The sequence below is a fragment of the Neopelma chrysocephalum genome, unplaced genomic scaffold, assembly GCF_003984885.1.
Source record: "Neopelma chrysocephalum unplaced genomic scaffold, ASM398488v2 Primary Assembly neopelma1_61b, whole genome shotgun sequence".
NCBI lineage: Eukaryota > Metazoa > Chordata > Aves > Passeriformes > Pipridae > Neopelma > Neopelma chrysocephalum.
This window is the reverse complement of record NW_020897717.1, coordinates 9016435-9044081: the sequence shown is the minus strand read 5'-3', so window position 1 is coordinate 9044081 and position 27647 is coordinate 9016435. Positions and strand designations below refer to the sequence as shown.

At 38.2% G+C, this 27647-nt stretch overlaps 1 protein-coding gene across 5 annotated transcripts in view; it reads right to left on the bottom strand.

Moving 5' to 3' along the window:
* Positions 1-717: 717 nt before the first annotated feature.
* RCOR3 (REST corepressor 3) overlaps positions 718-27647 on the bottom strand; it is a 26946-nt gene continuing 16 nt past the window's right edge. Inside the window, exons 1-12 of one of the 5 annotated variants that reach the window (XM_027681804.1) lie at positions 27409-27647; positions 26861-26917; positions 20969-21046; positions 19455-19507; positions 17592-17753; positions 17121-17245; positions 15549-15627; positions 12627-12845; positions 10930-11007; positions 10094-10151; positions 4575-4816; positions 718-4146 (exon numbers count right to left, since the gene is read on the bottom strand). The exon at positions 27409-27647 is cut by the window's right edge and continues 15 nt beyond it. In XM_027681804.1, coding sequence (XP_027537605.1) covers positions 3802-4146; positions 4575-4816; positions 10094-10151; positions 10930-11007; positions 12627-12845; positions 15549-15627; positions 17121-17245; positions 17592-17753; positions 19455-19507; positions 20969-21046; positions 26861-26917; positions 27409-27550 — 1638 coding nt within the window. In that variant the 5' untranslated portion in view covers positions 27551-27647 and the 3' untranslated portion in view covers positions 718-3801. Of the gene's footprint in view, positions 4147-4574; positions 4817-10093; positions 10152-10929; positions 11008-12626; positions 12846-15548; positions 15628-17120; positions 17246-17591; positions 17754-18133; positions 18251-19210; positions 19336-19454; positions 19508-20968; positions 21047-26860; positions 26918-27408 lie in introns of those variants that run through there. The other 4 variants (XM_027681809.1, XM_027681808.1, XM_027681805.1 and 1 more) reach the window with 4 other exon arrangements.

The window sequence follows — 27647 nt, the reverse complement described above, 5'->3', positions numbered from 1 at the left end:
AGGATGTCTGTTCTAAAAAAGGGGGCAGTTGCTTATTGAACAGTCCAGGTACGGTTGCCAATATATTCTGCTTCTCCTCCCTACCTGATGCCTAATTCATCAGTAATGGAGTGTAAGTGGTGCTGGAGTTTATGTTTGTCTTTATCTCACATACAAGCACCTAAGATCTTAAAGCAGATGTCTATCGCAACAATGCCCACTTTTCACTTGCTCTGAGAAAGGCAAACTCTGAGATTTAGCTACTTCAGCCTCAGGAAAAGCTGGAGGTTCAACCCATTTAACAAGACTATGCAGCTGTTTCAGCACCATTTACAGTGCACCATTCTCCATTGGAGCTGTGACAGTGGCTGACTTCTCTACAACTTCCTTTGCATTTTGAAACACATCTCTAAGCAAACAATTTCATGTTTGGCTTTGCTTTTGTCTGACAACACACTTCTGTCTGGCACCAGCTGTACATTCAATCTATTCCTTTCTTTTGCTATAGAGGCATAACACAGTTCTAGTAACCTTCAGCCTAAACTCTGCAATTCTACTCTATCCATACACAAACTCCCACACATATAAGATACTGGTTTTTGTTTTGTTCTCTATGAATTGTGAGGTTTCCAGAACAAAGAAAAATCCCAACGATATAAGGATGAACAAAAACCTAAGGACAAAAGTAACTAATTCCTTTTGCTCACGATCAACAAATTAAACTGCTTTACTATGATGTGCAATGTTTAGTGATTGTTTTATTAAATGCAGAAATATCTGCTCAACTTCGTACCCATTCTGATTTAAAGTGCAACAATTAAATCTGATAGCTCTTGTACATCCATATTTTGCAAGTGTTGTTCCTAGAATACATGTCTTTCAGATTATGCCTTGCATTTGTAAAATGTCATTTTTTTAGTACCGTTTTGCTTTATTAACTAAAATAAACTGTACAAAAAGCTGTAGTTACATTAGCTTTGAACAATGTAGAATACACGTTCTCTGCCAAACTTTAGTGTGCAAACATTTTACATTTTTTAAAGTGACAAAATTAAGCCAACCTTGAAGTCAGAGTTCATTACTACATTACAAAACAGGAGACTAGATATGGCAAAAGAAATTTCCCACTGAAATCAACACCATTGTATAATTTTATTTCTAATTCTTAAAAAAATATAAATGAATTTAGAAGAGAATCACAGTATAAGGGCCCTAACATATTAGACCATTACAAGGTACATAAAAATAGAAGACACAGATTTCTTTGAAACTTTAATCCTTTGATTAAGCAGCAAGCATATCACTCTCCAGGCAAACACTGCTTAAAACAAACCCTACCCCCCAAAACAGGACGTGCAAACTGTATGCACATATTCTGCAAAGCACACAATAAAGACATTTTGCTATGTACATACTTATTTAGTACTACAAATGCTAGGAGTTCCCTACTGTGTGCTACAGTGTATGCAAATTAAGAAATACTACCCTACCTATCTCTGACCCTCCCTCCCCCCTTCAAATACAGCACCTTTGCCCAGTTATAGAATATTTAAACAAGATTAAACGGAATTACAATGTACTGAACAGTTTTATAGCAGTTGGTGGTGGCCAACTGTACTGTAACACCCAACATTCTGCATACTGAAGTCTATCGACAAGAGACAAGACAAAAATTAGCAAAGGTACAATACACACACCTGGGAGACTCAATGATAAAAACAAAATAGAAAAGAAACAAATCCTGAAGATGAATCTTATCACTGTTAACAATTAAACTGAGATACTTAGGATGTCAAAATGTGCCAGCTTAGTTTTGTATTGGTTTTAAAGACCAGAGAGGAGCCAGATTTGTGTGTAGGGGACACTTAAGACTTATGACTCCCAGAACACAAATTTCCGTGGCCATGAATTCCTTGATGCTTGTTTTATAATGCTGCTTTCCTTAGACAGAAGGTCATCTGATGCACATGTAGTGGCTAAGCATCTACTCTGATGCAAAAGAAAATTTGTAAGATTTGTATTTGTACAACACCTCAGCACACCAGTGAAAGCTGTTCAGAAAGAAAAATCTCTCAAGTTTCATCTGAAAATATTTTTAAATGAAGAACTAAAACATAAAGGTCAACACTAACTGCAATTCAGGCTACAACTATCAAATCTTAATACTAGATTTTCAAATTAAATAGGATCTGATAGTATAAGAACTTCCTTTTGCACATAAAAAAAGACCTTACCCAGCTGCTAAACTGATCATTAGTCCATCCAATTTGTCTGTGAAAAAGCATAGGGAGAGCACAATCCATTTTCAAGTAAAGTCTCATTTTAGTCAAGACCAAATCTAGTTAATAACAAAAAGAATTTTCAAACACCATTTCAGCTATAAGCAAAAATAATTTTCTAAATAGTATGACAGTCAACATAGATGTTATCACATAGTCAAGAATGCCTTATTTTTCAACAGCTTAATTCAGATCAAAAAGTTTCAAACAGTGCTACTCAAGTTTGGAGCCTGGTTTGCTTGGAAGGTAGAGGCATCTACTTTTACAAAAAAAATAAAATTAACACCCCCACCGCCCCCCAAACACTGCTGGGCATCAATCAAGACTTCAGACAAGAATGCAGTGAAATGAGTTTCTTTCAAACACCTAAAATTTGGAAGCACTAATTAACACCCAAATGCAGGTTTTACTGAGTCAATAAAATAAAACAAACACCTCACCCCTCCTCCATACTCTCAACTCAGCTTTTTTTGCTGAGAAATATATCAGGAATCAGAGATAATCACTTAACAGTAAGACTGGGTTGGCAGGAGGTAACTACTATCATGATTTTCTACCAGCACCACCAGTGTCTATACTTCCCTCATTAATTCTTAGGCAAGACATTAATGATTTAACATACACGAACTGCAGACTGTCATTCTCAGAGGAATGAAATTTTACTGTACTTACATTAGAAGAATTAGTGGAATAACAAATTAAATTAATGGTTCTTGCTAGATGATTCCTCTCCTGTCAACCCCCTGGGTGGTGGAAGCTGCTGCCTCTCTACCCTGCCTAGCCCACAAGAGCAATTGCAGCAGGAAACTGGACTCCTGTTTTCAGTTAAATTCTATGAGTAGAACACACATGAGATTTAATAAGTTTGGTACAATAGCTCATTGAGTCTTCAGAATACTCTGAAAGAGGAGTATTTAATGAGCCACTACCTTTTTAAATAAGAAAGAGTGTTCTGGGAAAAACATGAAGAGAAGAAACAACTACATAATACAAGTGTGTGAAATGCTTCTACCGTTACCTAAACAGGGCCAAAAATTCTGAACCTAAAACTGTTATTTTCATTCACTAAAAGGTAAAAAAAAAAAAAAAAGGGCAAAAAATTCACACACACAAAAAAACCCAACACTATATTAAAGTCTCCTACAATATTATCTATTCCTAGATTTGCCAGACTACTTTCTTGTAGTTAGATGCTTGACTATAAAGAACTGTAATAAAATAAATAGAGTAAAAATCAGCTAAACAAAATCTTGGTGTGTTGAACATTTATTCATTTAAGAAGTTAGCTTCCTTCAACAGTTATTCGTATAGAGGAGGGCTGCATTGTAGGCATTGTTCTGCTGTACAAGTCTTCGGCATAAAAATATTTTTATACAGGTGGTCATTCACGTTGTTCCGTTTCTAGTTATTAGCTTGCTCCTCTGGGAAACTGGTCTGATACCTGTGAAGGCTTGCTCTTTTCTCCCCTTCATTATTTGGAAAAAAAAAGTACACTGATACAATTTTTCAGATGTGGGAGTTAGCATAATTCTGCTTTATTTCTTCAGTGCAGAGTAGACTGAGATTCTGTCTGAATTCCAATAAGCGAGGGTGGCTGCTGGCCACTAACCGTGGTTAACACTGGCCTTGGGTTTAGACGAGGAGGCATGGAATTAGCTGGGCGGATGAGTGGTGGGGGAGGCTGATTTAGAGTCGGCCGTGGCTGAATAAATCGTGCCTGCTGTTGAAGTGGTGGAGGCTGACGATGGAGAGCAGGAGCAGCAGGAAGTGCTGGACGAAGTAACGGGGGCGGTTGATTTAAAGTTGCCATGGGAGCGGCAGGTGCTGGAGCAGATGCCTGCGCTGGAGGTGAAGGGCCTAAACACTGAGTGGCCGGAGTGCTTTGTGCCTGCACAAAGGACAAAGACAAGACTGCATGAACAGCCATCCCAGCCAGAACGTGACGTAGTTGGGCTGCCACTGTCCACTACACAGGAAACAGCATTTAAAAAAATAAAACCAAAGAACTGAGAAGTTACTGAAAAGAAATCACCAACCAAAACATTATAGACAGCAGAACTAAAAATATTAATGAAGCAAGTCTTCTTCTAGAACAAGAACTGTATTTTAACAATAAAACAGTAATGTGATTGTCACTATCAAAGGTGCAGTCCTGCTCCCAGCTGGTTAACGACATTGGCTGAAGTTCTAAGCAAGCTCATCATCATTCTTTAGAATGTGGTTTGCCACTCCACACCAGTTAACCTTACATTTTATCACTAAATAAAATGCTGTTCCTCAACCCATGCTTACTTATTTCTGGTACACAAAACACACCTCATCTTCTTCATCAGTGCTCTTTCCTGATGGCACATTAGAAGTATTTTTTGTGTCCTCCCCTAAAGCAGAAGCATCACCATTAGAAGCCAGGGTTCCTTGTTCCGCTTCCCATTCCTGCAATACCTCCTCTAAGTTAAACCGACGCCTGTAGTTTACAAAGAAGTTCTTCACTTGGCCAACAGTCTTGTTGCCAATTACATCTGCAATAGCTTGAAAATCTTTACCATATTTTCGGACACCTGGAAGGCAAAGTAAATAACATAGCTGTGAAGAATCAGTCAGACACAGCTACGTGTGATGTATTTATAGAGAGAACCTATGGGACCTGCAAACCAAGGACTCACTAATTAGGAGGAATTCTCAATTAGAAGAAGGGCCTCAATTTCCATTAAAACATAGTAATTTTTAATTGCATAGCTATCAACATACAAATCAAGAACTTGGTTAAAAGGTCATTCATTACCCATTTTTTCTTAAGAGATCCTGGCTTACTCACCAAGCCTCTCAGCCTAAAACCACAGAGATCTGGCATCGGACAAATAAAGTAAGTCCTTCAATGTGCTCGCAAGTAAGGGCAGAAGCCCAAGACAAGCTCAAAATGAGAGGAAGGGGGACCAAGCATGTGTGTATAGCTGTAAACAGGGTGTAACACTAGAAGTGTCAAGTGACAAACATTGATATCTTCTACAGGTGAGCTGCACACAGATGTTTCTTTTCCCACAACCAGAGCAGAAGGAGTGGCACAGGGCAGCAGCTACTGGACGAAGCACAGGGCAGAAAGGGGGGCACAGTTATGTCCCAATACACTGCTCATTCTTGCACTTATGACATGCTCTCTTGTGAGGGTATGCAGAGCAACTGGCAAGAATTGACCTGATAAAGTCTTTTTGAAGCTTTCATTCACTGTTTGAACTGGGTAGAAAAATCTGGGGGTTTGGGACAATCACCTTGGAGAATGTAAATATATATAAGCTGCTGGTGTCTGTTTATAAGATGGCCCAGACAAGCCTCCAGGATCAAATCCCCCAGCGAGCAGCAGCATGATAGGAGATCTTCGTGTTGTTCTTTTCATTCATTTTTGTATTGACAGCAGTAGTCACTTTTGTTTACAAGCGCTTCACAAGAAAATCCTAACACGTACTTTAAAAAAAGTTCTAAAGCTATATTTGCATATAACACAAAAACCCTTGAGTAAAACATTCCATAATTTTAAACTCAAAATTGAAATTATAATACAAAGTGTATTGATTTTGTTATATTTAAAGTATGGGTCTAGTTCCTCCTCTCTCCTGCTTAAGAGAAAAAAAATCCTCAGACTCTCCCCCATCCTAGAACATAGTTTTTAGCTGCACAAAGTATATTTTTAATTACAAATGTCCAAAAGTTTGGAGACTAAAAGAAATAAAATAGTTTTATTCCAGAGTGAGTAAACAGAAGACTCATTTTTTTTTCTCTCAGCTACACATGAGTGAATTACAATTTGACTTTTCCTGTGAAGCTCCTGATAACTAAACTCATTCAGAACATATTACAGTGCTTAGAGGACAGGCACTCTGTCTCATTACAGGAAGAGAAATTTATGCCTGATTTCATGCCTTACTTCAGAAAGTGAAGCAAAGGATTCAGAAAGTGAGAATTGTTTCAAATCTGAAAGCAATGTTCCTTTTCAACTTAATTGTGAAGAGTGTGACCTTCAGCTTGTTCTGCTCTTTTCTACTGTCCTCATTATTAGGCATTTCTGATGTGCTAATGCACACTCACTGCAATTTAAAAGAGAAGTTCAGCTCCAGGATAGTAATGATTTCTGTACTGAAGCTGATGTTTCAACTGTCAAGAGCCCAGCTACATTATTTAAGATATTTTCTGGGGTATATAAAAGAATACAACCATCCTGATTGCAAGAACCTTGTAAAGATGTCAGAACCACGTGGGAGGGCATGTATCGAGGCAAAGCAAAGACAGATTTGGCTCTGTGCTTTATCAGTTGTGCAAAGTATCAGCTATACTCCCTAAAAGCTGTGTGCACCCAGGGAACAGTCCCTCCAGTGTTTTAATATTCTTTGACTGACCTACCATGACTACCCTTACTAATTTATAATGAGCATTAAATGTTCATTACAACATATCTAACATCCTGTACAGTTAATCAAGTGAACAAAGTGCCCAGCAGAACAAAGCACATTTCTATTTCAAACCTAATTCAAACTTTCAGTGATTTCAGCCTTTTCTGTTACTATGCTGTCTATACTTCTTCCTTAATCTGCAAAACAACTGAGCCTCTTGGCTAACTTAACTAAAGTTGTCAAAAATAAGGTCTTAAAGCCTATTTCTGAGCAAATAGCTTGAAAACAAGGTATCTTGCCTTCACTGAGAAAAAACCTAAGGAAAATAAAATTTCCTTAGTTTAGCTACACGCAGTACTACTTATTTTGGATTCTTTTCAGTGTTATTTACTACTGCTCTAGCATTACCACAATGACTTCCACACAATGATGTAGTAAAATCCTTTCAAGCTGCATCAGAAATAGAGGAAATTCATTGCATGTTTGTGAAAGTTTTAAGTATAAGGTGTTGGCATATCTAAGACTTGATGCCAGCCCATCATCCCTGTCAAACTGGTGCACATTACTTGTGCATCCTTATGCAAATTCAGGGCTAAACACCATCCAAATTATTTCTCCAGTGTTTAATCCATTATTCAATAAAAACAATTTTATTTGGTTGCTGAAAGTGAAGTTCAAAAACGCATAGTCACTTCACATGTATGAATGTTTTTCTCCCAGCTCATTTGAAAGTAGTCCTGATCATGGGAATCCTTCAAGCTCTTCAAAAGTTCACCCAGCTGCAAAGGTGCACTGGAACATGTGAACACTCTTGCTTGATTACAGTGTTTCACCTTGAATGTCTAACTCAGAGAAACTCATAAATCTAAGTTTGATGCTGTCTAAACTGCTTAATGTTGTACAGCACAGCAAACACCAAGAGGCATACAGAATATTAGTCTGGGTCCCAAGCAATACAATACAGCACTACAATGAGGCAGGAATAGTTAACGGCAACCTCTGGGTCATGACAGCTGCAGTTTCACTGTGATGGGAATTACAGTGCTCCCAGCAATCTTACACAGAGTTAGATCCCAGTTGTCCCACCTGTTTTCCACTGCAATGCCATGATAGTCATGCACTGCTTTTCAATTCCAATTTTGTTGTCTTGAACAAGAGTTAAAACATTTTTGTAATTGCATTTTTGTATGGTCAAGATCTTAGTTTGAAAATATGATCATGCTCGTACGTTTCTATACATGAAGTTTGTAACTTAAGAACACTATCTGATGAACTAGCCCATTACATTCAATAACTATTCAGACAAGGCTGAACTGCTACCTGATATATTTGCAGTATAATTTATCAGTTCAGAGATCGTAAGTCTGAGTCCACAACCCCACTGTAGGCACCCCTGCTGCTTTTAAGATGACACACAGCTCTGCTTGAAGATGGTTTTTTCATTACCCCCTCTTCAGTTACTGGCAATGTCTTAAGATTAGCCCACAGATAAGAAGAGTTTTTTCATATTTAGGAAAAACAGTATGAAAATTATATTACTACAGATTATTTTTATGATTTCCATGGTTGGATTTAATGCCCGAATTCAAGTGAACAAATCACAGAAGTGCCACCTACCTGCATAATGCTTATGATCTTTCTAAAATTATTAAAAACATATGCCAAAATGTATCAATACATTTGATGAAATAAATCTATTTTAAATGTACAAACTAAGTGTCCCCATGCTCAAGTCAACTTCCAAGTTCAAGCCTAACACATTATGGTAGCTTTTAGTACAGCAACCATGGCTACCTTCTTCTAAAAACAAGCAATTATTATGAAGCAAGAGATCAGGGTCCTTTAGCTTGAGGGAGAGAGGTTAATACCTACAGCACTCTTCATTCCAGGAGGGAGAGACTACTAGAGGGCAGTAGGTAATGGAGGAATAATAAGAATACTTTGTTTCTGACATTAAGGTTCTGTCCCATTTCCATTTTAGACAGTGACAAAGAAAAGGGACTATTAAGGAAACAATACATATAAGAAACACATGTAAATTCAATGAAAACAGATTTCTTCCACAAAGGCTGATTTCTCACCCTACTCTTAAGTACTGCAGCTGACTAGCTTTATAAAACACAAAACATCCCCTAGGGAAGAAACCAGAAGACTAAAACTCTCCAAGGAGTCACCACCAACCCTTGCTCTCTTTTGCCCATCCTCCAGTTTTATTATTTATCTTGTCAGTGCCATAACTTAACAAAAGCTGAATGTATTCTTACAACTTCCCAAACTGACGCTTAGTGAGAACTCTGGTAACTAAACTATGAAAATCCAAGATGGCTTTAAACCTTTCATGCTAAGGCAGACACAATGACCCTGGATTTCCCCCACTTCCCCAGCAAGCATTCTATTTACTAGATTATCATAGACAGGTATCTCCTTCAGTTGCATTTGGGAACAAAATTATGATCTATTTAGCAATACTGAGAGGATGAACTTGGGACAGAGAATGGTTTGAGGATGCAAATCCAAGCCTGAAGCATGTAAGTTGAAAGGCATGACTTCAGACACACCATGCTCTTCCACATTTCCATTCACACCTCAAAATAAACCTATCTTTAGGTTCAGTTATCTGACTAATAACTACCAGGTATGGCACACTGACAGCTTTTCACTGATACCCTGATCCACTGAATATTTTACACTAAAATTCAGTTTTTCATTTTAGAGGTAGAGAATACAGAGAAATAAAGCAGATATATCATCTTTATAAAAGATGATTCATAGAAGTGAGTCAATATATAGTGTCTTCAAGACAGAATCTCCAGGTATTTCCCTTACATGTTCCTTGATTGGGCAGTGCATGGTAAAGCAAGACAGGAGTCAGTTTTCCTTCATATAAATGAAATAAATGCAATTTAGCTGTATGAATAGCCTACTAGAAAATGGTTTTTTTTCCAATAAGACTTAGTCAAGTATCCATATCCAGCTCCAGACTCTTAAAAGGCCTCTACTGTGGCTATATAAAGATATCTGCTCTTTTATTCCCTCATCAACAGAGAGAGCAACTGTAAAGCAGATTTACTTCTGTTTTTTCCTACTTTAAGAATATGGAAATGTCTTAAATGTTTGTTTCAAATGTTATTACTTCAACAATTACTTCAGTCTTCCACTTTAGAGAAAGTCACATAAGGTGATTTAGAAGATGACTTTTTAGAAGGGATTTTTTGGTACTAATACAGTTGTTAAACCCTGCTTAGTTTTTCTCTTTGGGATTTAATATGGGTTAACAGAAAGACTAGTGCCATGTTGCTTGAGTGAATGCCCTAAATATTCTCCCTAGTTTTACTACTTTCCCAGTGACCAGATAAAGTTTAGCTTTTCATTAGAGGGAAATACAAACATAAGCCTGAGTACCTCTGCAAATCCTTTGAATCAGATTTCAACTTGCTGCTACTATTAACATACCTTGTACTGCAAGAAGCTGCTCTTCTGTGGTCCAACGGGCATTGATTTTCTGATTAGACTATTAAAATTAGAAAAACGGCACAAAGATCATTAAATTGTTTCAACAGCTGCAAAATATCTGAGCAATATATTTTACTTGCACTACATTTTGCAAAGTAGGTAAAAGTCTCTCGCTTATAAACCATAAATTTATAGTTTAAGATTGTTTTCATGAAGAGGTAGTAGTATTTAAGAATTTGAGTTTAAAACTATACCAGTACTTTTTCCTCTGTTTTATTACAGTTGTTAGTATCAGCTATACCATAACTTATGCACAAGCTAATGATCTTTATGCAGACAGAATTTGAATTTATAGTTACATTTATCTAAACTATTAGGACTTGGTGACTAGAATGTTTTGCATTCATGTTTCATATCCAAGTCTTTAAAAACAGCCAAGAGAGAACTTCAGTAGCAATAAATCATTCACTTCAGATGCCCAAACGTATATATAGTCATGTTTTCCCACAGAACACAGAATTTATTGCTGGCAATCTACACTCCCTATTTTTAATCCGAAAAAACCCCCCGTGTATCAGGACTCAATTTCAGCTCCCTCTTATTATGAACAGACATGACATTTCAGTTTTTTCTGCTTTGTTATTCAGCCAGTTGCCATAAAAAAGCCTACAACTGATTTCTTGTAAAGGAGCCAGACTCACCCCTACACGTAATTCTATGGATCCTGTTTGAGCTGCTGCTGAAATGCAAACACTGCACTGCAGCAAAACACATTTCTGCAGCTTCCCATTAACGTAAGTGCAAGGCCACAAGTTTTAATATTTATTCTGATTTACCTCAGGAGGTTTGAATTCTTCAATCCCGCCTTCCATTTTCTGTTTAAGTGCACTGTTTACTTGCTTAGCATTTTGAACCTTGGTCAAAAACAACAAAGTTAATCAGCTCCACAAAGAAAGTTGGTCACTTTACACATATATCTTCACTAGGATTGCCACAAGTGTACCTCCTAAGTTAGAAAGAGAAATATTATGGTTTAAGGCTTCACTACTTTTAACTGTTTAAAAAAAAAAAGCCACAGCACAGTTTACTATGGAGAAAAAATATTTAAGCCAGTCTTTCAAAACAACAGTTTGTCTGCAAGAATATTAGAAGTTGGACACAACAAGCAAGTTTTGATAATGATGTATATGCTCCTGAAGAACGCAGAATACTCTAGACACAACTTAATTCTTATAAATGTGAGATGTACTGCACACATTAACTTATTAATTTCTTCCTTCTCAAAAAAAAATAATATTCACGTTTCCAGTTAACTCCTTCTGACAGACTTTTTTTATTGACCTTAGACCATTCTGATTTTCTTTAAAGGTGACTCTTGAAATTATTTTAAATATTTCTTAGTCTATAAAAAGGACAGAGCTTCCAAACTGTGTATAGACATATCTATGAACCACTTAAATCTGACAGTGATGCACACAAGGTAACATAGGTAAGAAAATAGTTTTGCATACTATGGTGCACAGCTATTACAAGTGTTCTTAAGTATGGACACAAAAGTAGACAACTCAGTGGGAGATTCCAAAGGCTGCATCTCTGAGATCACTGCAAGAAAAAAAAAGAGAAACACAACCTCAAGGCTGTAACTCACCTACACTTAGGCTAAAGAGTGAAACCCACCTATGCTATTTAGCCCCAGAGTCCTGCTGCGACAGAAAGAAGCATATTTCTCCTGTAAAAGAATATAAGGGAGCAAAACCCCCATGAAACCCTTTATTCACTCCAGGATTTTGCAACATGGCAGCTCTAAAGGGAGGCAAAAATTCCAGGAGATAAGCCTTAACTTTGTAGCCCCATCGCCCCTAGAAAACAAGCATGCACATACTGCTGTACCCTTAGAACCTGAACAGATTCCACATTTCAGCTTTAAGTGCCAAATTTTAACTTCTTCATGCAAAGGACACAGGCAATTGTCCTCTTAAAGGTGAAGACTACAAAGCTTTTCTAAATTTAATAAGAAGTAGAAAACTTATCAATTCAAACAGACAAGTAACTAGGCCCATGATTTCTATACACCTCCCATATTTTCATGGTATGTGGGGAAGGACATCCAGAAAAACAGTTACAATCTAAAGCATAACAAATGTAACTTCCTCTGTGTCATTGGCCTTATTCTCATTTGTCACACGAATACTTTTAACAAAGCTAAAAAAAAAAATCAAACCAAATATGACTTTAGATTTTTTCCTGTCCCCAAATCTGTAGCACTGTTTTTATGCCACACTTCCACCCACCCTTTTTTTTTTTTAATTAAAACAAGAAGTCATCTTGCTTCATTTTATCCAAAAGAGCAAATGAACGTAAAAAATAAAACCAAAGAACAGCTAGTGTCCAGCATTTCTGGTGAAAACTGTGGAATAAAATGAGGAAGACTCACATTAAAGAAGCTTCAGAATCTTCACAGATAATCTTCAAAACCATTACAATCAGAACAATCTGAGATGAAAAAAAAACCAAGACCAATAACCCATGGTACCTGTCGCTTTAACGAGATTAGTTCCATATCCAGCTGTCTAAGAATTGTGTTGGCTGCATTGGGACTACAGGAAACAGCTATCACATCTTCCTGGGTCAGGTACATGCCTTTTGGTGGACGGCATTTGGAACGCTGAGAATGGTGGCGATGCTGCAAGCTCTGATACTCTCTTCTACCCAGACCTATTTTGCTGGTCTGAACAGGCTGCTCATTATTGCCCTTTAATTTACAAGAAATAAATCATTAAAGAATAACAGTATCTTGTATACAACTTTATAAAGTACCATGTAGCATTGTAATGTCAAATATATGACAAAGAAAACCTAAGCTAACATCCTCCTCTGCATGTAGTATCCAAATAAGCCTTGCAGATGAGTTGATGGAGCATATCAGTCATCTACTGGATAAGTCTGCATTAGTCTAAGCAAGGTCAGTTTTCAAAACTTTTTTTTTAAACATGGCTGCAAATACAATAAATGTTACAGAAATCCCAGTCTGTATACTCTGAAAGAGGGCATAAATTTAGAATCTCTTATGTGCAGAGAAGGTAAACAATATCTATCTATCTTGTGTTTAAAACAAGTAATCAGTGACATTACACATTTATTTGTGGTCAGATAGGAAGAGTTTAGGTAAAGATTAAGTGGGAAGAATGACAAAGTCAACCAGGACAGGCAGGACTGTAAAATAACACCTCCACCTGCTGTAAGCACTCTACAGAAAGAGATTATGCTGTTTTCTTTGGGAAGAGGGTGAGATGATTTGAGATTTGGAAGAGAGAGGATGGACGTACTTTTGCAGTTACTATAAAAATCCCTGTAATTTAGAAAACTTAAGCCTTTGTTGTCTGCCTTTTTGAAGACGAAAGGGATAGCAAAGAAGAGATAAAGTCTCTGTAACTACTGTTTTGACATGTTTGGACACCTAAACATTTCAGTCTTATCTTCAATGAGCATTGATACACAAGAGCTAGTCTGCATGTATGTGACTCCTTTAGAGCAACCGATTAGGTTTCCTATAGACCAGGAACAGAGACAAAAATTACAAAAATTACTTTCTCTGCAAGGATTTTCCAATTCAAAGCAATGCTTAGTACCAGAACAGAGATGGGATTTTTAGCTACTTCAAACAGCTCCCTACTGCTCCTCCCTGCTGGCATCCGTGCAGGTTAAGAGGAGGTGGTCATCTGATCACAGCAAACAGAAAACAAAGTGCAGCAGCCATTATTACATTCTGTAGTGTTAGTACAGATCAGCAAACAGTATTTTGTTCTACTACACTTGACCTTCTGCCATGTTCTCTTCCCAGCTAATGTAACATCTTAATCCAGTCCACAGACTTCACAGAGGCCATCTTAAAAGCACATAAGATATGTGCACTTTCTTGGAAAATTGATATAGAGCCTTACATCTTTGACATCTAAAAGTCCCAAGGTTAAGTTTACTTCTGCCTCGTTTATACCATTTGTTTTTCTGGTTCTGCATTGCTCTTTCAGTATGAAATTGCAGTTCCCTGTCTGTTCAATCTGGATTTTAAGTGAAAATATTCTCTCAAGATTTTGACTTGCCAAGCTAGAGAGTTTAGCTTATTTTAGTTTTCTCTGGTAACAAAGTTTCCATTGCTCTTGTATGTTCAGGCAGCCTACTCAGTTTATATTTTGCTCAGGAAGTGAAAGTACGCAAATCTTACCAGAAATACCAGATCACAAAGTTATCTTATGTAAATGCAAACAGCTCCTCAGAAACTACAAACCTATTTGTCCTGTTCCTAGAAGCCTATCAACACGGTATCGTTCTGGACTGCATGTAGTGATTCAAACAGTAACGAGGTAAATTGAGCAAAATAGCCCTTATTTAGACATGGCTTGGGCAGCAACTCCAATCATTAGATTGCAAGAACATTGTTACAATAGCAGAACGAAATGTAAAAAGGTTCACTGTTAGACCTTGTGACATTTCAAGTTCTAAAGAAACATACCCCCACATATTAAAAAAATAATCTCTAACTCTTTTACAGAAAGTGGTAATTGTAATTGTCCTTTTTTTTACCTCCCTAAGGCAGATAGATAAAGCGGGACATTGAAGGTCACTGCAAAGCTCAGAACAGAATCTAAACCTATCAGTCTCTTACTCGATATCATTTTTGTTAGAACTGCAATGTTTTATTAATAATCCTAGATACCACTTTCTGGGAGTGTTAAAGTTTTGCACTACTTCTCCTCTCATTCTCAAGAAGCATGAACTGTCACATTTAGGAAAAGTGTTTCAAGTTGATCAAGGAAACGATCAAATGTTTACACACTTTAATGTGTTCTTTAAGTCTTGTTCATAAATACCCTAATGTTTTCAAAAAGAACCCAAAAAATCCCCCAAACCTGAACATATCCTGAACAAGGCATTTATCTGTAAAGCTAACAGTAAGCGCTCATTAAGATGACAAAAATGTTTTTCTCTACATTTATTAGTAGAAAGCCTCTCAGTAAAGCCACATATTAGCTGAAATGCGTTGCTTCACTGTGGCTTTGAACAAACAACAAGAGTTGTTCTTAGAGAAATGTAATTTAATTTTAAAATGAAAAGAAAACATTTTCATTCAAATAATTCACCACCAGTAAAACTGTAAACATATTAACAAGACTGATGCAGGGGAAATACTGTTCTACCAGGTTGCCAGAGCACACACCTTTTATAAAACTTGAAGATCTCCCAGGACACAGTGGAGGTAACAAGAGACGCATTTACATCCCCAAAACAAAAATATATGATAAAATTTTGTTTCAATAAGAAGTTGACAAGATCTCAATCACTTAAAGACCCTGAAATTTCAGCAGGTTGCAAACTAAACCTCTGTACTACAACTCATTCTTCACAACAACACATTCACAGAAATCAAACCAACATTCACCATTAAGCAATCTGTTACCTCCTTTTTGGCTTCTTTTTTGGGATCATAATCACTATCATTTCCATCCATGGGATGAGCTTCTTCTACGTCATCATCACTAAGGACAGATTATTAAAAAAAATGGTCATTTTATCTAATTTTTAAACCCCAATATATATATCTGTACCAGGGTAAGATAGAATTACCTACTCTAAGTACATGACATGTCAAAATTATTTGTAGTTTTCAAAAGACAGCTGTTACAAGCATATTTTCTTCATTAAATTTCAGGAATTATTATGATAAACAAGCAATCCTAAACTACAGTTTCAAAGTTACTTTAAGCAGTGCTGGTACCGCTGCCAAAAATTTTGGTGTCAGTTTTCTTTAATTCGACACCTGTGCCAGTGTGAACACTTACATGGTCAGCTATACCAAGCCTAGAAATAACCTTTAATTTGCCTCATTAGTTTTAATTGATCAATTTTCAAACCACTGCACCAGGTGAATAAACCCCTGTTGAAGTCTGTGGAGAGCAAAAGGGCACAATATATGATGGGAAAGTGTGGAAAGTGTGGGACTACTTTTTCACCAAAGTGCTCAAAATTTAGCAGTCTGGGGGAGGGAAGTGAAATCTGCTGAACTCAAAGAGAAAATGTTGAAAAGTCAACTTAGTCGAGTCCAATCCAGTCATTCTAACAGTAAAATTTCCACATAAATTCATGCAAAAACACACTAAAAATTTCTAGTTATTACCAAACCCCCCAAAATGCTGTAGTAGAAGCAAACTGATTTTAGCCTGTAATTTTTCAAAAATAGGGTTATTAAACAAGCACATGAATTTTAGATTTCAGGAGTTATTTTCAGGAACTTATTAAAAAGACCCTTTTGCTCCAGTTATGCAGTTTTCCATAGATATAAAATTATACTTTCCAATATAAAACATAGATTATGTTACTTATATATTCAACACATTATATCACCTTTTAAGAAGTGCAAGTTAATACTCAAGTATACTAAGCACAATATAACTTGAATTTTATAGTAACTAGGGGAAATGTTATTCCCTTCTAGGCACGACAACAAAACTATTCTGAGCTCCAATCCTCTCTGCCCAATAGCACTTCTAAGTCTCCTAAAAGGAGATTTTATATAAAGTTGTTATAAAACAATACTTGGGCATTCTAATCACTACATCTCTTTACAAGGGTTGATCTTTCAGTTTTAATTCCATCTTAGTTCAAAAAAAATCCAAACAAAAAAAAATCCCAGAAAAAAACCCACTCTCCTCCCGTACAGTAATATAAGGTTAGACTTCTCAAGCTAAGTATTATTTCTAAACCACATTCCCAGATTTCAAGGTTTTTTAAATCCTTGTTTTTACACTTATCCATTAAAACACTCCAATCTGTTATTACCACTCACACAGACTGGAGTGATAGTTCTTAAAGCACAGGCACCAAGCCCCTTGGTAAAATCAGAGATATCACAACAGATGCTCAGACCTAAAAAATATGGTTCATACTGAAACATAGTGGCCAGAAATTACTCCCCATCTCTACTTTGGAAGATTGTAGTCTCTGGTTAGCTACTTAAGAACCTATAACTTACCTGTCACCTTGATTATTTCTATTAGCTAGTTTTCGAGCCTGCCGATCCATCAAACTTGTCCTAGACCGAGTTTTTTTCCAAGAATAGTAATATTTTACAAGGCTTGCAATGGTCTTGTCTGGAAGCTAGAAGAATTCATTAACATATTAACACTTTTAAAAATTAAAATTCCACACAAAATTATAATTCTGCTCTGTTTACAGCTATCTTTAACAAAATATTTTAAGTGCATTGATAAGATGGAAAGGAGGGATGTATTTCATGTACATTTTTAAAAAGGGGGGGAAGGCTTTTTCATTAGGGTGAAAAAGTTGTACGTCCAAGAGACATAATGAAATTACATTAAATCACTTATTCAAGGTTCTTTCTAAAGCTTTTACACAGAAATCAACATGAAGTTTCAGCCCAAGATGAGAGTTTGTTCTAGTGCATCTGAGTTATTTAGTGCTTCTGATTAAAATATTACTTTACCATTTGCTGGATCCTGTGAAAGCTCTTTCCATGGAAGCTAAATGCTTGTTCAAATAGGACTTTATCTTCAACTGTCCATTCATCAGGGAAAGGAGTGAAGTTAGGGAGATCGGCAAGGGACTTCTCAATATTGTGTTTATGCCAGAACAACATGCCGAGAGCCTTTGAAAAGAAATAGTCCCTCTTTGGATTAAGTCAACTTTCTAAAATGTTGAGACAAGCTAAATAAAAACAGGTGATTTATTTATTTAGAATAAAATTTGACTATCAGAACTCCTTCTCAAAATATATTTACAATTTTACTGGCTATTTACTGTAGGTTATAAAATTCTCCTTAGAGACAGTGGGCACATCTGTACTTTATTAATGGTATGAAAGCCAGACAATTTAGGGTTGGCATGGCAGCAGTAATTCTAGAGTAGCATAAACTAGGCCGAGAGGCTCAAATCTGACCTGTTTTCTTACTTGATAAGCATGTATCACCTACACAGTTCTTTACAGGCCTTTATTACTAGCCCACTCAAAAAAGAAAATAAAAATACTTTTCAGCAGCCAGAGGATCATCCAAAATGCAAGTCTGAAAGTTCAAAGTGAGAGTGGTCTTTCTACAACTCTCCAATCCACAAATAACAGCACGGCCACTTCCATGTCATGTGCACCTAATAAGGAATGGAAATTTAAATATACTTTCTTACATAATTTCATTTCTTGATATTCTAAAAGAATTTTATGTTCATTAGGCTTTTTGCCAAAGAACCATTGACAGATTTGATGCCAAGTCTGGCATGGGAATTGGGAAATGTAATCCACTTGAGTTTCAATCATCCAGTGCAGACATGATCACCATTCGTCTTTCTAAACCCCTGATTCCACATCTTCCAATAACCTGGACATAGCAAATCTCTTTTCTTGTTAAAATGGCAAGTGACAAGCACCTCTTGCAAAGATAATTTCTATTCCACTGTGAAGAGTCCATAAAGATTTTGTACCAAAAGTTATTTTGAAAATTCATCTCTTTTAGACTCAGGATCCATCAGTTTTCTCTCTTGCCTAACAAAAGTCAAGCCATAAACGAACATCACCAGACTGCAGGTATTCTGAACATTGTAACACTGGCAGCCTCTTTTTCAGACAGCACTTGATGAGCAAGTCTTTGCTATTATGAGCTTCCATCCTCCAAAACTTGATCATACAACTTGGTTTCACTTGCACACCACATATTTTTTCACAATAGGTGACCTCACTTTTACAAAAATTGGTTAATTGATGAAGAAAATTGCAATAAAACTAAGGGCAGATCAGCAAAGTTTTTTCCTTACTTTTTAAGGAATGGTGACTGAAGGTTGTTAAATGAAAAATGAACTTGTTTGTTCACTCAAACATAGAGTTTGAGTCTGTTTTCCTGCCTCTGAAAAAATGACTCAAAATTGCTTTCTCTTTTTTTTAAATATGCAAGAAACCTTTTCAGTACCATCCCTATCACAATTAATGGTTCAAAATTATACCATATTTGTATTCTAATGTTAAACATTAAATTTGTAAGCTGCTTCCCTAAGAAATTCTTTAGCTAAATATACACACACAATTGCATGACATGCCCAGTGTATCAAGAAACATACCAAACCTTTCAAAAGTGCACATTACAAGCTGAGCATGTCATGAAAACAAAGAGCTCAATCTTTTGCAGAGAATCCAGACCACAACTGTATGCAGATCCATTTAACTGCAGTGTTTGCTGCCGTGCCTGAAGAGAAACAGCGTTAATTAATGGTAACCAATGGGAAAAAAACCAAAAAGCGTTGTGTTACAGTTTTATATTTTAAAAAATCCTTTAAATGAGTATCCTCATTCCATAGCACTTACCTGTTCCACGTTGTATCCATGTTTTTCCTTTGCTATTGCTATATATTCATCCACTGTAACAAAGCAATGTCAGAATTATTCTTTAGTACTTTTAGCTCTGCTATATGACACAGAATCTAACATGGGAAAACAGTCTCCTCATGCTTTAACACACTGCATAGGCCCAGATTCCCCAAAACATTAACTATAATCATAGCTTAATTAATAATAAATAAACACACTGAATTTAATACAACATTTTATAAACTTTTACACAAGCTAATTCTGCTTTCTTTCACATTTTTACTACAACAAAACCACAGTGGTTCAATTTATTTATTTAAAGCAAAGACTGACTGGTTATTGAAAGGCTATGCCCTTCTGGAACCCATTCCTGGGTTAGTTTTAAATTGAAATACTTCTACTGTTCATATACCCAAGCATGCTAAAAATTAAAGAGGTCCTATATCAATGATTATGCGTATCCTCAATATCAACATAGTTTTCAATGATCAACATTGATTTTAACCATGACATTAAGTCATTTTCCAATAGAAAATATAAAAATTTAATAATTAGGTCTTCAAATTCACCAATAACATTTTTAAAATCATATTTAGCCATAATAGAGCCTGCTTTGAGTTGAACACTTCCCATCATTTTGTGACTAAGTCCTACTTTTTTTCAAAGAAACAAACTCTTCCCATTTACCTTCTACAGTTCACAATTATGTAGCAACTACATAGTTGAAAGGAAGTATGATGGAGAAAACAAAATAATTATATTCTCCTTATTCAAAGGGACAAGAGATGTCCTTGCCATGAAGTGTTGCAGCAAAGAGTTAATTGTACGTCAAAGAAACAAAGTATTTAATAATCATAGTTTTAGAGTATTTTATTTCTAACTGTTCTGCAGTAGTTGAAGGTATGTTCTCTCAAATGTAGAGGGATACAAACCTCTAACTACTGGTATTAGGTAGAAACTGTCCTGAGGACTGCTCCAAGTTTACTCCCCTATATTACATTTGGGAAGTTCTAGCATAGGAGACAGGTTTAAACTAGATTAACCAGATAAGTGATCACATTTAGTCAGATGACTCCTGTATTTCAGGTCACTTTTGAAGGGAGAAAATGTGCAGTTTTTCCTTACATGGTAGCAACAATAATTTCCCCTTTAAATGGGCAACAACATGTTTTCTGAATATATCCACTGCAACTCCTTCTCCTAGAAATTTAGAGCAGCAAGTTCTTGTGTTCAGATATTTTATTTTTTTATTAATAACTAAAGGTTTCACAGACACTGATGATAATAATACAATATAGGCAGTGTGATTTGAAACAAAGACTTAACTAAAATAAGAGAAGGTGATCTTTCCTTTCCTTGGAGTTTTCTAAATAAAAAAAAAAAAGAGAGAAGCTTTGTGTTTAATTTACTAATTTGCAATTTCACTGTGCAAAAGAAAAGAGCAAACAGGCACACCAGAAACAATTTAGTTATACTTAAGCACTCAAAACCCTAAGCAGCTAAGGACTTACACTTGGCATCTGGAATATTATGATATGGAGACCATACAAGCATCCCTCCATTATCTTTATCAGTATATTTTGTGGCACCTGCAAGAAAACAAGTAAGTCTCAGTATTTCTAATTATGATCTAGAGAACAACTACGTGACAGTAAGCAAAATTCAACCATATTAGGAAGTCCAGCCCAGCTACTAAGGGGAGGAAAAAACCCCAATCATTAATTCCACATTATCTTAAGACATCGAATGGCTGAATTTGAACATTATTCTTATGAGGTTCAAGCATAAATAAACATTGGAAAAGATCCTTGTTACTACAATTAAACCACTCAAGTGCATTGCTAAAGTTGGAAAGAATCTTATCTAGTTCCAATCCCTTCATCATGGGCAGGAAGACCTTACCCCGTCCAACCTGGCCTTGATCACTTCCACAGATGAGGCACCCATAACTTCACTGGGCAACCTGTTCCAGTGCATCACCACCTCATGGTGAAGAATTTCTTCCTTATATCTAATCTGAATCTACCCTCTCTAAAGTTGGCAAGGATACAAAATTTAGAGGTAGTTGTCCTCCAACAGTTTTGACTGTCTATTAGTACTTTAATGTTTATCACTATCATAGGAGTATTAGGACCTACTGTGTTAAGTTAGGCTTTCTTAAAACAAATAAAAAAATAGGTAGGAAGTAGAATACAGTCACCATCCCTGATCCCTCTTTCAAAGAGGAACTATACTAACAACTACACCAGAAATAATTTCGTTCATCTCTCTCTCTCTCTCTAGTTTTGATTCTATTAACCATACAATTTTGATATTCATAGCCAACCGAATTGCATAGCTTTAGAAAGCAGTTAGGTGTAAAAGTAATTTTTGGGTTTAGCTTGTTTGTGGTTCACCTCCACCTCAATGTAGCAAGTGAAGCAGTACAAGTTACCTAACCTATGAGGATAGAGCAATACTGATGCAAATACTGAAGCACTAAATCACAGATTATTTGATTTTTGAAAACATGCTGTAAAAGTAGAGGAAATTCCCCAAAACTGGAAAAATATTAATGGCTACTTTCCATTACTATTTCACAAATGGAAGCTACTACTTAAATCCCCTCACAACCTATTTGTTTACAAAAGTTTATCTTGCTAAGAAATTGCTCAACAATTGGAGCATTTATATTTATGTTAGTATGAATTCCCTGAGTACTCACCCTCACTGTAACTTTCCGTGCATCCTTTCTGGAGAAAGCTTTTTTTCAGTGAAACAAATAACTTTTCACTCTATTTTAAGCTTACATGCTTGATATTTAGGCTCTACATCTTGTTGAAGCAAACAAAAAGCTAAAATCAATGCTTTGGAAAAGAGAACACCATAATGCTTTCCCTTTATGTACTATGTTCTGTTGCTCTTCCCTCTTTAGTTTGGCAGTGTTTTGCATCTATCATCTTTGCAATCTTTAGACGCATCACGACTGTGAACTTAGAAAAACTAAAAGAACTCATGTGTCTTCCAAAAATGAGATGTGCAAGACACATAACCTAAATGCAGCATAAACTCTGTAACAGGTCAAAAATGTACATACATTCATAAAGCACCAGTTTCAAGGCATAAGCACTACTAAACTCCAAAAGGATTTTGGTATATAAGAACAGACTCCTTAGTATAACATTCCACTTCAGAACAAAAAAGCACGCCATTTTTAGTCATCAGGAATGTAATACTTCATGAAGAGTAACGCAAACACGTTACAGGCACAACATTTCTCTTATACACTCTTTTTATCACAAGTAAATGGGCACTACCCTGCACTCCACTCTGAGATGAGGAGAAAGCAGGACCACTAGAGAACTCATTAGAATTTCTTGTTGAGAGCAAGAAATGTCTAAACTTAAGATACTTTCAAAAATGGATATTGTGGATATTATCAGGTATTGAATACTCAAGTACTAAAGTGAAAAAAAAGTTTCGGAGTCACTGTGCCTGCAGGAGATCATGCATGCAGTGACACTTCCCTACTGAGGTGCCACCCTCATGTGATGAACAAGCAGTTTCCACCAGAGCACCCCTTTTCAAAGCAGTGCTGTTACCCCAGCAGCAAACAGACAACTGTTTCCATTCAGGTGGCTCCTTCACACTGCCAAAAGGAAAGCAAGGATGACAAAGGAATAATGGGATGCATACAGGTAGCTCGAAGGAACTGCCCCCAACACAGGATGTCCCTAGCTACAGTACAGGGATTTCTCCCTCTCCGTATGCAGGATCATAACTTACCTTTATGAGAACAGCTTTTTGCCCTTTGTAGCCTAAGCAATGCTCCTCGCCCCCACCAAAAAAGCTGTGTTGTACCTCAAGAGCAACATGATCTTTATCTGCAAGATCCATTCTTATTAGGGACAGTGGCTGGAAATACCAAGGAACGTGTTAACCAGAGCGTGTTAGAAGAGTAGAGTTGTAAGCCAGTCAGGAAGACAAAGGCCAAGAGCTGCACCTGAAGTATAACAAGTCTCCCTCTGCCCAAACTTCTCATTCAAGTCTCTTAGGAAGAGGCGTCTCCTAAGAGAAGCTCTTAAGAGAGCTGCTGCACCTCTCTGCCAATACCAGTTAGGAAATGGAGCTGGCTGAAGATGACCAATAGGCACTCTCCGCCGCTTCCAGAACAGGGAAATTACAGCAGCAAACTGACGCTCTGTAAACTTCAGCTTCACATTAGAAGTTGGGTACACTCGGATGGTGCAGCTCTGTGCATGACTCCAAGGACTGAGAATAAAATGATAATCCAGACGCATACAAGACATAATAAGGGCACCATGGGGCAGCATGGAAATTTAAAAGTATACTGGTTTCCAGCATACAATGTACTATCCTCTGTTTAAGACTAAGCTTTGAACTAAGCTAGGAACAAAAACATGGAAACTAACCGGAGGAAACCCCAAATTTCTAAAACTAAGGATTGGAAATAAGTAAATGAACAAATAAATTAAAAAAACCCAACAAAACAGGGAATATGAAGACAGATGGCATGAAATAAATGGAAAACATTATATACTTCACCACACCATATAATTTCAATTTAAGAAAGTTTGTTTTCATTTTAGAAGACTAAAGGGAGAAAAGTTATAAGGACATACAGAGACATGGGTTCCATAAGTGACATTAAAAGGTATAAAATATTCTTCTTGACAGCCCCAACCTCATCCCTGAGAAGAGGGTAAATGGGAAATAAATATTTCAGTATTAAGTAAGTAAAATTCATACTAAAACCTTTGGGAAGTCCAAATCCGAGTGGAATAAAACTTCTCTAGCAGTTATCTTATATGTGGATGACACAGCAGCATGGTACATTTTCCACTATGCTTTCCAAGAGAATGCAAGCAGCCCACAACATAAGGATACTAGCTTTGTAACATCCTGCTATATATATAGGTGGGTCAGAAAGTACAAGCAGAAACATTTTCCCTAAGAATACAAAGTACTATAGGAAAACCAGAAGATAAATCTTGAGGGCAGGAGATGGTGTATTAACCGAGTAAATTAGATAAAATAAACCCCCTAAATTTCCTTATTAAAATTGGTTTTGCAGTGACAAAATTGCAGTAAAATCTAATGACAATTAAAAATGCTATTTCCCTTAAGCACTGTCTGAAGGCTTGCATGTAAAAAGAGTATGGTGTGGGAAGTGTTAAGAAAGAGTATGTTTAAACTAACTTCTCCTAATTGCTGCTTCCAACCACAATCCACTTCTTCCAAGAAATACTGAGAAACAGTTGATCTGCTTTTTCTTAAAAAAGTATTTTTTATATAAACTCAGTTTTAAAAAAATATTTACTACCATCATAACTTGATTATGAATATTTTGTTCCTCAATACATTGTTGCAAAGTATTGCTTATGGGTATTTTTCAACACAGGTAAAGTGAGACCAAAGGATTGGTATTTATTCTACTCATTTCAGTTATATGTGTTTATCAGAGGGTTGACTGTGTCTTAGAGTTATGTCTAGTTTCATCCACCATTGATTACCTTCTCCCACCTATTTGTTTTAAGGGGCTTAAAAAACCAGCCCTCGGAGTATGACAAATAAACACACACTCTAAAGTATCAGGTAAACCCTCAAAAAAGGGTATTAAACCATTTCAAGAAGAAACATAGTTAATCAGTGTCTGTGTTGGTATATGCAACCTAGAAGTACAATGGAGCATATTACCTCACTTACTACAAAAAAGTAACCTAAATGTAGCTCTAAGAGCAAGGATTTGCCTTGCATTACCTCTGTCTCTAAGAAATGATACCTCAAGACTCATCAGAAGAATAAACTCAACCCAAAAAAAAAAAAATCAGATTAAAGCATGAGATCTTGCTGAGATCTCCTCAGATAACCAATCCGTTAACTTGGTAAGTATGTGCTGTACTTTTACACTTGGACTTTTTTATTTATTTCATATTTTGTAAGACTTGAGTGTTCCAAAAAAAGTCACTGCCTTTTTGCCCTAATAATCAAAGTAGACACATTAAGAAGGACAATACTATACATTATGCCTCTAATTCAGGACTTCTTAGATAAACATCTCCATCATTAAGGATATTGATAAAGTGAGTATATATTAGTCCCAGTTATTGGGGAAAGGGGCATTAGTTGAATTCCATCCCCCAGAAACACTTAGGAGCTCTAAAAGATCTGGTTATAAGAGAACATAAAATTAGTTCTGCAGTTACAATGATGCCAGTTAATGATACTATTGCATATACAGTTTACAAAATTGAAACCACAAAACCTCAGTTGCCCTACAAGGGCTGAAGAGTTCGTTTAATCAAAAGAAAAACACTATGTGTTTTTCTAATTTAAGTGGCCTGTAGAAAAAACAAGTCCTGGCTGCAGGTTAGAAACAATCATTTTTATTTGTGTTTATTTTTATGTAGGCAATGTAAAAATAAAGGGTGTAAGCAGTTAGCCTTATTAACAAAGAGACCTAGACTACGTGCTCCTTCCTAGGGGAAAGGCATTCCCTTATGCCAAGATCATGCATCCATTTAATCCCACCCTCCCCCTTTCTTTCTCCCGGCCTTTTCTTTGGCCTGTGGGGCTTGCGCCCATCAAGAGGGGCTCTCTCCAGCTTTAGGAGGCACTATGTGAGCAATCCTCTTCCGGTGAGAAATCATCTCACACCAATGGAGCCCATTTGGAGAACAGGAAAGTAGATAGGCTTCATCTGACCACTACAGCAAAACTGATAAACGTTCCTCCGGTCTCCCTGCTCAGTGTAGTAAGGCAAGACAGCATTCTAGCGATTGACTTGCTAAAGCCGAGTACCAGGCTATGCGAGCGTACCCAGTATTCCTCGGGGCGGGGCTGGGGGGACGAGGAAGGCGGAGGAGAGCAGCTCAGCCTGCCACGGCGGGGCTAGCGAGGCTACTACAGCACACAAAATCAGGAGCAGGAGTTTCCCACCAAGCGCATCTTCCACCCAGCGCCTCCAGCACGCAGCCAAGGTCTGCTCCGCTTCCGGCAGGGCGCATCACTTCCCACCCTTGCCCGAGAACATCCATCACCCCTCGTCAAATATTTTAAAATCACCTGGTTAATGTATTATGTGCGTTACGGTTTAAGAAGGGGAAAAAAAAAAATCCAACCTTTTTCTGCTTCACCGCCTCCCGCCGGATGCACATAATGAGGCCAATAATGAAGTGAGAATCCCACTCCGCGATGCCCCCCCGCCCCCGGGCGCACGGAGCGCAGATGCTGCCCCGGCCAAGCCTCCCGCCGCCGGCACCGGATCGCCGACACAAAGGCTCAAAAGCAACCTAAATACAACCCCGCGGCCGCCGCCGCCGGGGAGCGCCGAGCCCGCCCCGGCACCGAGCCCACCCCTCCCGCTTCGGGAGATGTCAGGTTACAGCCGAAAAGCCATTTACCGGGCTCGAAGTCAGGAATGCGCGCCTGGTATTCCGCTCCGACCCTCATTCCTACATCTGCAAGGCAAAGGGGGGAGAGAAATTACGGGCTGGAGTGTCCCCGGGCGCCGTCCCAGCTCCCGCCGTGCGGCGGGCGGGCGGGCTGGCGGAGCCCCCGCCGCGGCCGTGCGGAATAAGCCACCTCCCCTCCCCGCCGCCCCCCCGTCCGCCGCCGCCGCGGATTAAGCCCCGACGACCGCCGAGGAGGGGGCAGGAGGAGGCGGAAGGGGGAGTTTATTCCAGCGGAACAATGGGGACGGCGGCGGCTCCCGGGAGACACTCCCTCCCCATCGCTAAGTACCGCGGGGGCAGCCGCGGGGCCGCGCCGCGCGCTCCCGCCCCCCGGCCCCGCACACGCGCGGCCGCGGCTCGGCCGCAGCACGGACGGAGCGGCGGAGCCCCGGCTCCGGGAAGGGGAAGGGGGAGGCGGCTCGGCTCGGCTCGCCGCCCCTCCCGCCGCCTCCGCCACCCCCCCTCCCGCCGCTGGCGGGGCGGCCCCAGGCTCGCACCGTGCTCGTCGCCACTGTCGCCGCCGCCGCTCTCCGGCTCCGAGTAGTGCCCGTTGGAGGGGCTGCTGCTCTTGGCGCTGTTGGGGGCTGCCCGGCTCTTACCCCCCAAGAGCTCCGCTCCCTTCTCCATCATGCCCAGCATGCCAGGGCTGGGAGCGGGGGAGAGCGGCGGCAGCGCTGGCTGCCAAGGGGGGGAAGTTAATACGTAGCCGCCATGTTGCCCCCTCCCCGCCCCCCCC